This window comes from Gymnodraco acuticeps, unplaced genomic scaffold (genome assembly GCF_902827175.1).
Source record: "Gymnodraco acuticeps unplaced genomic scaffold, fGymAcu1.1, whole genome shotgun sequence".
Classification (NCBI taxonomy): domain Eukaryota; kingdom Metazoa; phylum Chordata; class Actinopteri; order Perciformes; family Bathydraconidae; genus Gymnodraco; species Gymnodraco acuticeps.
This window is the reverse complement of record NW_022991894.1, coordinates 558451-571297: the sequence shown is the minus strand read 5'-3', so window position 1 is coordinate 571297 and position 12847 is coordinate 558451. Positions and strand designations below refer to the sequence as shown.

The window sequence follows — 12847 nt, the reverse complement described above, 5'->3', positions numbered from 1 at the left end:
TGATATTGGTGGACTATGGTAAGGTTATGTTTCTGTTTTCTGCTTTGAATTAAGACAGGCGATTGTGCCGTAACACAGAAAACACACAAAGAAAACGGCTACTTTGAATCTGGCGGCAAATTCAGACGAAACATATTTTACTTTAATTCTCACCTTTGTCTCTTGCTGTTTTAAAAATCCCACATTCTGTTGGCAATGATTTTCAGCGTTTGTCTGCTGAACAGCGTTGTGGCTAGGGAGCTTGGCTGGAGTGGACTGTAGTCGCTAGTGGAAAACGAAAAATGTACACAATAATATTAGTTTTGATATTTGTAATACGTCTATGCAAACAAAAAGTCAAAAAACACATTCTGAGGCAGAAAAAAGTATCTAAAAATCTAAATCTGTTTTAAATGTACTGACCAGAGGTGGGAAGTAGTGGAGTACAAATACTTTGTTACTGTACTTAAGTAAATGTTTCTGGTATCAGTACTTTACTCCACTACTTATTTTTCTGATGACTTTTTACTTTGACTTCTTACATGTTGAACACAAATACCTGTACTTTCTACTTCTTACATGTTGAACACAAATACCTGTACTTTCTACTTCTTACATGTTGACACAAATACCTGTACTTTCTACTTCTTACATGTTGAACACAAATACCTGTACTTTCTACTTCTTACATGTTGAACACAAATACCTGTACTTTCTACTTCTTACATGTTGAACACAAATACCTGTACTTTCTACTTCTTACATGTTGAACACAAATACCTGTACTTTCTACTTCTTACATGTTGAACACAAATACCTGTACTTTCTACTTCTTACATGTTGAACCCAAATACCTGTACTTTCTACTTCTTACATGTTGAACACAAATACCTGTACTTTCTACTCTTACATGTTGAACACAAATACCTGTACTTTCTACTTTTACATGTTGAACACAAATACCTGTACTTTCTACTTCTTACATGTTGAACACAAATACCTGTACTTTCTACTTCTACATGTTGAACACCAAATACCTGTACTTTCTACTTCTCAAATGTTGAACACCAAATACCTGTACTTTCTACTTCTTACATGTTGAACCACAAATACCTGTACTTTCTACTTCTTACATGTTGAACCCAAATACCTGTACTTTCTACTTCTTACATGTTGAACTCAAATACCTGTACTTTACTTCTACATGTTGAACAAAAATCCTGTACTTTCTACTTCTTACATGTTGAACACTAATACCTGTACTTTCTACTTCTTACATGTTGAACCCAAATACCTGTACTTTCTACTTCTTACATGTTGAACTCAAATACCTGTACTTTCTACTTCTTACATTTTGAACACTAATACCTGTACTTTCTACTTCTTACATGTTGAACCCAAATACCTGTACTTTCTACTTCTTACATGTTGAACTCAAATACCTGTACTTTCTACTTCTTACATGTTGAACTCAAATACCTGTACTTTCTACTTCTTACATGTTGAACTCAAATACCTGTACTTTCTACTTCTTACATGTTGAACACAAATACCTGTACTTTCTACTTCTTACATTTTGAACACTAATACCTGTACTTTCTACTTCTTACATGTTGAACTCAAATACCTGTACTTTCTACTTCTTACATTTTGAACACTAATACCTGTACTTTCTACTTCTTACATGTTGAACACAAATACCTGTACTTTCTACTTCTCACATGTTGAACCCAAATACCTGTACTTTCTACTTCTTACATGTTGAACACAAATACCTGTACTTTCTACTTCTTACATGTTGAACACAAATACCTGAACTTTCTACTTCTTACATTTTGAACTCAAATACCTGTACTTTCTACTTCTTACATTTTGAACACTAATACCTGTACTTTCTACTTCTTACATTTTGAAAACTAATACCTGTACTTTCTACTTCTTAAATGTTGAACACAAATACCTGTACTTTCTACTTCTTACATTTTGAACTCAAATACCTGAACTTTCTACTTCTTACATGTTGAACACAAATACCTGTACTTTCTACTTCTTACATGTTGAACACAAATACCTGTACTTTCTACTTCTTACATTTTGAACTCAAATACCTGTACTTTCTACTTCTTACATTTTGAACACTAATACCTGTACTTTCTACTTCTTACATTTTGAAAACTAATACCTGTACTTTCTACTTCTTAAATGTTGAACACAAATACCTGTACTTTCTACTTCTTACATTTTGAACTCAAATACCTGAACTTTCTACTTCTTACATGTTGAACACAAATACCTGTACTTTCTACTTCTTACATGTTGAACTCAAATACCTGTACTTTCTACTTCTTACATTTTGAACTCAAATACCTGTACTTTCTACTTCTTACATTTTGAACACTAATACCTGTACTTTCTACTTCTTAAATGTTGAACTCAAATACCTGTACTTTCTACTTCTTACATGTTGAACTCAAATACCTGTACTTTCTACTTCTTACATGTTGAACTCAAATACCTGTACTTTCTACTTCTCACATGTTGAACTCAAATACCTGAACTTTCTACTTCTTACATTTTGAAAACTAATACCTGTACTTTCTACTTCTTACATGTTGAACTCAAATACCTGTACTTTCTACTTCTTACATTTTGAACACTAATACCTGTACTTTCTACTTCTTACATTTTGAAAACTAATACCTGTACTTTCTACTTCTTACATTTTGAACACTAATACCTGTACTTTCTACTTCTTACATTTTGAAAACTAATACCTGTACTTTCTACTTCTTACATGTTGAACTCAAATACCTGTACTTTCTACTTCTTACATTTTGAACACAAATACCTGTACTTTCTACTTCTCACATGTTGAACACAAATACCTGTACTTTCTACTTCTTACATGTTGAACACAAATACCTGTACTTTCTACTTCTTACATGTTGAACTCCAATTACTGTACTTTCTACTTCTTACATGTTGAACACAAATACCTGTACTTTCTACTTCTTACATGTTGAACACAAATACCTGTACTTTCTACTTCTTACATGTTGAACACAAATACCTGTACTTTCTACTTCTTACATGTTGACCACAAATACCTGTACTTTCTACTTCTTACATGTTGAACACAAATACCTGTACTTTCTACTTCTTACATGTTGAACTCAAATACCTGTACTTTCTACTTCTTACATGTTGAACACAAATACCTGTACTTTCTACTTCTTACATGTTGAACACAAATACCTGTACTTTCTACTTGTATACATGTTGAACACAAATACCTGTACTTTCTACTTCTTACATGTTGAACACAAATACCTGTACTTTCTACTTCTCACATGTTGAACCCAAATACCTGTACTTTCTACTTCTTACATTTTGAACACTAATACCTGTACTTTCTACTTCTTACATGTTGAACACAAATACCTGTACTTTCTACTTCTCACATGTTGAACCCAAATACCTGTACTTTCTACTTCTTACATTTTGAACACTAATACCTGTACTTTCTACTTCTTACATGTTGAACACAAATACCTGTACTTTCTACTTCTTACATGTTGAACCCAAATACCTGTACTTTCTACTTCTTACATGTTGAACACAAATACCTGTACTTTCTACTTCTTACATGTTGAACACAAATACCTGTACTTTCTACTTCTTACATGTTGAACACAAATACCTGTACTTTCTACTTCTTACATGTTGAACACAAATACCTGTACTTTTCTACTTCTTACATGTTGAACTCAAAATACCTGTACTTTCTACTTCTTACATGTTGAACTCAAATACCTGTACTTTCTACTTCTTACATGTTGAACCCAATACCTGTACTTTCTACTTCTTACATGTTTGAACACAAATACCTGTACTTTCTACTTCTTACATGTTGAACACAAATACCTGTACTTTCTACTTCTTACATGTTGAACACAAATACCTGTACTTTCTACTTCTCACATGTTGAACTCAAATACCTGTACTTTCTACTTCTTACATGTTGAACTCAAATACCTTGTACTTTCTACTTCTTACATGTTGAAACACAAAATACCTGTACTTTCTACTTCTTACATGTTGAACACAAATACCTGTACTTTCTACTTCTCACATGTTGAACTCAAATACCTGTACTTTCTACTTCTTACATGTTGAACACAAATACCTGTACTTTCTACTTCTTACATGTTTGAACACAAATACCTGTACTTTCTACTTCTTACATGTTGAACTCAAATACCTGTACTTTCTACTTCTTACATGTTGAACACAAATACCTGTACTTTCTACTTCTTACATGTTGAACACAAATACCTGTACTTTCTACTTGTTACATGTTGAACACAAATACCTGTACTTTCTACTTCTTACATGTTGAACACAAATACCTGTACTTTCTACTTCTCACATGTTGAACCCAAATACCTGTACTTTCTACTTCTTACATTTTGAACACTAATACCTGTACTTTCTACTTCTTACATGTTGAACACAAATACCTGTACTTTCTACTTCTCACATGTTGAACCCAAATACCTGTACTTTCTACTTCTTACATTTTGAACACTAATACCTGTACTTTCTACTTCTTACATGTTGAACACAAATACCTGTACTTTCTACTTCTTACATGTTGAACCCAAATACCTGTACTTTCTACTTCTTACATGTTGAACACAAATACCTGTACTTTCTACTTCTTACATGTTGAACACAAATACCTGTACTTTCTACTTCTTACATGTTGAACACAAATACCTGTACTTTCTACTTCTTACATGTTGAACACAAATACCTGTACTTTCTACTTCTTACATGTTGAACTCAAATACCTGTACTTTCTACTTCTTACATGTTGAACTCAAATACCTGTACTTTCTACTTCTTACATGTTGAACCCAAATACCTGTACTTTCTACTTCTTACATGTTGAACACAAATACCTGTACTTTTCTACTTCTTACATGTTGAACACAAATACCTGTACTTTCTACTTCTTACATGTTGAACACAAATACCTGTACTTTCTACTTCTCACATGTTGAACTCAAATACCTGTACTTTCTACTTCTTACATGTTGAACACAAATACCTGTACTTTCTACTTCTCACATGTTGAACACAAATACCCTGTACTTTCTACTTCTTACATGTTGAACACAAATACCTGTACTTTCTACTTCTTACATGTTGAACTCAAATACCTGTACTTTCTACTTCTCACATGTTGAACACAAATACCTGTACTTTCTACTTCTTACATGTTGAACTCAAATACCTGTACTTTCTACTTCTTACATTTTGAACACAAATACCTGTACTTTCTACTTCTTACACGTTGAACCCAAATACCTGAACTTTCTACTTCTTACATGTTGAACACAAATACCTGTACTTTCTACTTCTTACATGTTGAACCCAAATACCTGTACTTCTACTTCTTACATGTTGAACACAAATACCTGTACTTTCTACTTCTTACATGTTGAACACAAATACCTGTACTTTCTACTTCTTACATGTTGAACCCAAATACCTGTACTTTCTACTTCTTACATGTTGAACACAAATACCTGTACTTTCTACTTCTTACATGTTAACTCAAATACCTGTACTTTCTACTTCTTACATGTTGAACTCAAATACCTGTACTTTCTACTTCTTACATGTTGAACACAAATACCTGTACTTTCTACTTCTTACATGTTGAACTCAAATACCTGTACTTTCTACTTCTTACATGTTGAACTCAAATACCTGTACTTTCTACTTCTCACATGTTGAACACAAATACCTGTACTTTCTACTTCTTACATGTTGAACCCAAATACCTGTACTTTCTACTTCTTACATGTTGAACCCAAATACCTGTACTTTCTACTTCTTACATGTTGAACACAAATACCTGTACTTTCTACTTCTTACATGTTGAACACAAATACCTGTACTTTCTACTTCTTACATGTTGAACACAAATACCTGTACTTTCTACTTCTTACATGTTGAACTCAAATACCTGTACTTTCTACTTCTTACATGTTGAACTCAAATACCTGTACTTTCTACTTCTTACATTTGAACACAAATACCTGTACTTTCTACTTCTTACACGTTGAACCCAAATACCTGTACTTTCTACTTCTTACATGTTGAACACAAATACCTGTACTTTCTACTTCTTACATTTTGAACACTAATACCTGTACTTTCTACTTCTTACATGTTGAACTCAAATACCTGTACTTTCTACTTCTTACATGTTGAACTCAAATACCTGAACTTTCTACTTCTTACATGTTGAACACAAATACCTGAACTTTCTACTTCTTACATGTTGAACACAAATACCTGTACTTTCTACTTCTCACATGTTGAACACTAATACCTGTACTTTCTACTTCTTACATGTTGAACACAAATACCTGTACTTTCTACTTCTTACATGTTGAACACAAATACCTGTACTTTCTACTTCTTACATGTTGAACACAAATACCTGTACTTTCTACTTCTCACATGTTGAACACTAATACCTGTACTTTCTACTTCTTACATGTTGAACACAAATACCTGTACTTTCTACTTCTTACATGTTGAACACAAATACCTGTACTTTCTACTTCTTACATGTTGAACTCAAATACCTGTACTTTCTACTTCTTACATGTTGAACACTAATACCTGTACTTTCTACTTCTTACATGTTGAACACTAATACCTGTACTTTCTACTTCTTACATGTTGAACACAAATACCTGTACTTTCTACTTCTTACATGTTGAACTCAAATACCTGTACTTTCTACTTCTTACATGTTGAACTCAAATACCTGTACTTTCTACTTCTCTCATTTCCCAAACAGCTGGTTCCTTTAGTCTGAATGTGTGTTTGATGCGTGATCATTATTATTTAGAGTCATTGCGTGCCTATTGATTTGAACACGATCCGTGTATCCATCATTTCCTGGTCTTCTCTAAAGAAGAGGGACCAATGGAAACGTTGTCATGTTGCCGTTGTTCAGCATGGAAACATTCAGTAGCTAACAATGACATTATTGTTCTATTAATATAAAGGGAGCTCAGGTACTCTTTAAAGCAGCTGCTAGCTATGGGTACTTTTTACTGAAGTACATTTCAAAGCTCATACTTCTTTACTTTGACTTGAGTAAAGAAGTTTAGTCAGTACTTCTACTTTCACCAGAGTATTTTTAAACACGAGTATCTGTACTTCTACTTGAGTAAAGGATGTGTGTACTTTTGCCATCTCAGGTACTGACAAAAATGAGTCCGGTACCTGCAGTGCGATATGATTGGTTGCTTTGCTCTCAGATGCATCAGTTCTTTGATTTTCAGCGATGTGATTGGTCAGTGCAATCAGGAAGTGGTTGCCGTTGCCGTCGGTGACCAGAGTGGGGGTGGAGTCACCCTTGAAGAGATCCAGAGGGAAAGAGGGCGCTGAGCCTGGCTGCTGAGACACCTGGACGAAACCCACAAGACTTTAGAGGAAGAAGCCGGATATGTTAACATTTTTGTTTCATAATTCATTTGAGCAAGCCGAGAAATCAGCTGGAAATTCAATAATTTCTATATTTTTGCAAACCGAACATTCAATTGAAAAGGGAAAAAAAATCAGCACATTAATTCATAATAAAATAATATGTTTTTAATAGTATATAACAGCCACAGGGGACTTTTTTATACTTGTATTACTTGAAGTACCAATTTTAATACAGCAATTGTACTTGTATGTCAGGGTTATGTTTACAGTGTGGTATTAGTACTTTAACTTAAATTTGCTTTTTTTATTAGAACTATTCCCCTTTTATGTTGTTAATGTGGCAATATATATATTTACAATTTAGAATATTTTTTTCTCCCTTGCTTCTCAGGGCATCGGGGTAATTCTGGCAACCGCTTAATATATAATAATAATAATAACTTGGATTTCTATAGCGCCTTTCATAATACCCAAGGTCGCTTTACAAGTAATATATGGGGCGAAGCCTGCGAGCTAGTTCAGGCAGTCAACTCGAGCACTTGTGCTGCATTCATACATAACGTCCCTTGCCACTCTACAACCAACCAGTCTCCTTAATATGCCGCTCTATTGAACCTGCCAGATCTCTCTCTATGCTTTGCTTGCTGCTATTGCTGCAGCTACTCTACGTCGCTGCTGCTTACTGCCCCACCACCACCCCAGCTTCCACCTGTAGGCTCGGGGGGTTAGTTATTTAATCTTTAATCTTAATATGGAGTGATGAGGCCCGAGCCTAGTCGCCAAACTATATGCTGCTTCTAATAAACATGTCAAAGAAACACGTGAGTTGTCTGACGAGATCAGGATGACATTGAGTTATTATGATATTATAAAGAGGACTTCTTCTTATTACAGACACATGCATTTCCTAACATTCGGTCTATATGCTGTAAAATGTATTATCTCTTCGATTTACACAAGGCATCTATTGCACATCTGTCCGTCCTGGGAGAGGGATCCCTCCTCTGTTGCTCTCCCTGAGGTTTCTCCCATGTTCCCTTTAAACTGTGGGTTTTCTCTGGAAGTGTTTTCCTTGTACGATGTGAGGGTCTAAGGACAGAGGGTCTAAGGACAGAGGGTCTAAGGACAGAGGGTCTAAGGACAGAGGGTCTAAGGACAGAGGGTCTAAGGACAGAGGGTCTGAGGACAGAGGGTCTAAGGACAGAGGGTCTGAGGACAGAGGGTCTAAGGACAGAGGGTCTAAGGACAGAGGGTCTGAGGACAGGAGGGTCTAAGGACAGAGGGTCTGAGGACAGAAGGGTCTGAGGACAGAGGGTCCTGAGGACAGAGGGTCTGAGGACAGAGGGTCTAAGGACAGAGGGTCTAAGGACAGAGGGTCTAAGGACAGAGGGTCTAAGGATAGAGGGTCTAAGGACAGAGGGTCTGAGGACAGAGGGTCTGAGGACAGAGGTCTAGGACAGAGGGTCTGAGGACAGAGGGTCTGAGGACAGAGGGTCTAAGGACAGAGGGTCTGAGGACAGAGGGTCCTGAGGACAGAGGGTCTAAGGACAGAGGGTCTGAGGACAGAGGGTCTGAGGACAGAGGGTCTGAGGACAGAGGGTCTGAGGACAGAGGGTCCTAAGGACAGAGGGTCTAAGGACAGAGGGTCTAAGGACAGAGGGTCTAAGGACAGAGGGTGTCGTATTGTCAAACTGATATTCTGTACAAACTGTGAAGTCCACTGAGAAATATGTAACATTTGTGATATTAGGCTATATAAATAAACATTGATTGATTGATTGATTGACATAGAAATTCCCTCTGGTGTGAAGTGTGGAAATTAAGCATTTGCAGACCATTTACATGCACACAAACCGATATAACACACTACAGGAGAGGGAAACCCCTAAAAAGCAGAACAGGGCCTCTTTAAAGCTCGTTCCTGACCTGAGCTGCCTGTCGTTGCTTCACATGGATCTTGGTCTGGATCTGTTGCAGCTGTTTGCTCTGCTGTTGCTGTAGCAACGTCTTCTGCTGCTTCAGCAGAATCTGCTGCTTCAGCTGCTGCTGCTGCTGCTGGTGATGAAGTTGTTTTGACTGCTGTTGTTGTTGTTGTTGTGACTGCAACACATGCTGCTGCTGCTGCTGCTGTTTGATCTGCTGCTTGTGAGATTTCTTCTTCCTCTGCTGAGAAACTTTCTGCAGGTTCTCCGCCGTCTGACTGCGGTTCTGGATGAGCTGCTGCTGGTTCTGAATGTTGCGCTGCTGCTGGAGCAACAGCTGCTGTACGGCCTGCTGCTGGGCCAGCTGCAGAGTGCTTTGCTGCAGAAGTGGTTTAGTCTGAGTGTTCATCTGTTGCGGTTTGATTTGCGCCTCCTGAGTTCTTTCTGGTAATTGTGTGGTTGTCTCACTCTCCTCTGAATCAGTGGCCTCCTGTTTGACAGTTACCATCTCACGTGAAAGAGGTGACGGTGTATGGCGGAAAGAGAGAGGGACGCTGGGTTTATCAGGAGGTTCTTGTTTAACTCGTACCAGAACCAGCGGCTCGGCTCCCTCCCTGCTGCGGTGCTCCAGCTGCAGCCTCAGCAGCTCCACCAGACGCTGGTTCTGCCTCAGCAGCCGCGTCAGATCCTCGATCTGCCGGTCCTTCTCGTGCAGCAGCCGGTCTTTGTCCAGATCCACCGCTGGAGCCGGGGCGGTGATCGGGCAATGTGTCCGCAGAGAGGCCGGCTTTAAAGAGAACTGACAGGGGGCTGGAGGGGAACACATTGGTTCTTCTTTAATGTGTGTAGCCAGAGGAGCAGCTGAACATGGCTGAAGATTCACCGGGCTGAGAGGTGAACTCATCTGGAGACGAGAGAACATTCAAATGGGTAAATGAGCAGTAGGACATCTTGACATCACCGTGCTATTTTTAGGAAACATTTAGTCATAATTAATTGTATTAAAGGATTTAGCATTGTAAATATATATCATACAGGACGGCGCAATGAGATGTAGTTGTAGCCTCTTCCTCAAAATATTTAAATAAGAGTTGAAAAATACAATTCAAATACGAAATAAAATAGACCAAACTACATAAAAGAAAACCTTAAAAGTCTTAAAAATAAAATGCCAGAGGAAATGAAATACTATTGCAGGTACAGTTTACATTTCATACAAAGTATATATTACTATGTATTTGCAGTAGAGGTCATTTATACATATATGTGGTACAAAAAAGTAAAAAATACCACCATAGTTTAAAAAAATTAAGATGAATCAAATTAATCGTGTCTCACATTGTTGTTATCATATATTGTGACAACACTAATATGGTAAGAACATTACTCATTAGTGCACTTGGAAGTATACTCAGTTAACATAGTACATTTACAACAATAGAGTATGCTTTTTTTTTAAATAGATTAACCAGTTTTAGCATAAAAATGATTCAATATACAAAATGTGATATATGTGTTAAAAGGACTTGAATGGCAGATGGTACATTTAACCCCATTTCTGGGTTTATCTAATATAAGGTCAATGTCAACAAAACAATACAGACCATTTCCCCCAGGGGGTCGCTGTTAAAGCCGGTATCTGGACTCATGGGGGAGAGGTCAGAGGGCGTGAGGGGGTCGTTTTGGGGGGAGACGGATCCACCGAGGGACAGTTGCTGCAGAGGCATATCGGCTATACAGAGGAAAAGAAAGAGTAGAAAGCACAACGATATCTTTTAAAGGTCCCTATTATGCTGTTTTTCATCAATATATTACAGGTCTCAGATATATACAAAACATGTCTCTGAAGTGTTTGGCTGAAACACCAAACAGATCATTGCAGCATTACCCATAATCCTCTCTGTTTCAGCCCTGTTGCAAAAGTGCTGATTCTCTGTCTGTTACTTTAGATGAAAATAAGGAGCCCCTCCCCACGCCCCTCTGAGATAGATTTGGTTACAAAGAACTCAATGGTGCTCTAGGAGGAGATTCAGGTGATAAGGTGGGGGGGGGGTTACCTTGGTTGGTGATTGGCTAATGGTTACACAAGACAAAAAAAGCGTTATGACATCATAAAGTGGCCAAAATCTGATCAGCTCATTTTCAGACAGGTTTTTATAGAAATGGATCAGGACAAAAAGAGAGAATCTTTGTTCCTGAAACTTTCAGAGTCTCTTTCCACAGAGGGGACACATGTTGATGTAGAAGAGACATGAAGAAGAGGGGACACCTGTTGATGTAGAAGAGACATGAAGAAGAGGGGACACATGTTGATGAAGAAGAGACATGAAGAAGAGGGGACACATGTTGATGTAGAAGAGACATGAAGAAGAGGGACACATGTGATGTAGAGAGACATGAAGAAGAGGGGACACATGTTGATGTAGAAGAGACATGAAGAAGAGGGGACACATGTTGATGTAGAAGAGACATGAAGAAGAGGGGACACATGTTGATGTAGAAGAGACATGAAGAAGAGGGGACACATGTGATGTAGAAGAGACATGAAGAAGAGGGGGACACATGTTGATGTAGAAGAGACATGAAGAAGAGGGGACACATGTTGATGTAGAAGAGACATGAAGAAGAGGGGACACATGTTGATGTAGAAGAGACATGAAGAAGAGGGGACACATGTTGATGTAGAAGAGACCTGAAGAAGAGGGGGACACATGTTGATGTAGAAGAGACATGAAGAAGAGGGGACACATGTTAATGTAGAAGAGACATGAAGAAGAGGGGACACATGTTGATGTAGAGGAGACATGAAGAAGAGGGGACACATGTTGATGTAGAAGAGACATGAAGAAGAGGGGACACATGTTGATGTAGAAGAGACATGAAGAAGAGGATTTTGCACAATAGGTGACCTTTAACACTCGAATACATAAATCTGTGACAAATAGAGAGAGATTTCCTGTTTGACTAACCGATCAGAGCGGACATCTGATGGCTCTGAAACTGAAACTGTTGTTGTGATGTGTTGTTGTTGTTTGCAGCCGATCTGAAGGCTCTAGCTGCTCCTCCAGCCCCCGGCCCTGTGGGACCCCCTGCTGTCGGAGAGGAGGAAGTGTCGGAGCTTCCCTTCAGCTCCTGGTAGCTCCTCAGCCTCTCGATCAGGTCGTTTTTGGTGCCGGAGACTGTGAGGCTGCGCAGCTTCAACTCGGACTTCAGCTCCGCCACCTGACAGAGAGACGGAGCAAAAGCGAAATTGAGATTGAGAGAGGAGAAAAGTAAAGAGGACGGGGATTAATACAAGAGGGAAATTGAAACGGATCAAATGAAACAGGAGAGAGAAAACAGAAAGACAGAATAATCCATCACTGTCCCTTTCTCTATCAGCTCTGAGTTATTAAAACAGGATCTTTTACATATGTCAACTTCTATCC

General features: G+C 38.0%; 1 protein-coding gene across 3 annotated transcripts in view; it reads right to left on the bottom strand.

Annotated features, from left to right (window-relative positions):
- The window catches only part of LOC117535527 (myocardin-related transcription factor B-like), a 51066-nt gene that overhangs the window by 3404 nt on the left and 34815 nt on the right, over positions 1-12847 (bottom strand). For all 3 annotated transcript variants that reach the window (XM_034200033.1, XM_034200035.1, XM_034200034.1), the window contains 5 exons: positions 12389-12641; positions 11024-11151; positions 9424-10323; positions 7294-7476; positions 154-264 (listed from right to left, as the gene is read on the bottom strand). In XM_034200033.1, the coding sequence (XP_034055924.1) occupies positions 154-264; positions 7294-7476; positions 9424-10323; positions 11024-11151; positions 12389-12641 (1575 nt within the window). The remainder of the gene's footprint in view (positions 1-153; positions 265-7293; positions 7477-9423; positions 10324-11023; positions 11152-12388; positions 12642-12847) is intronic.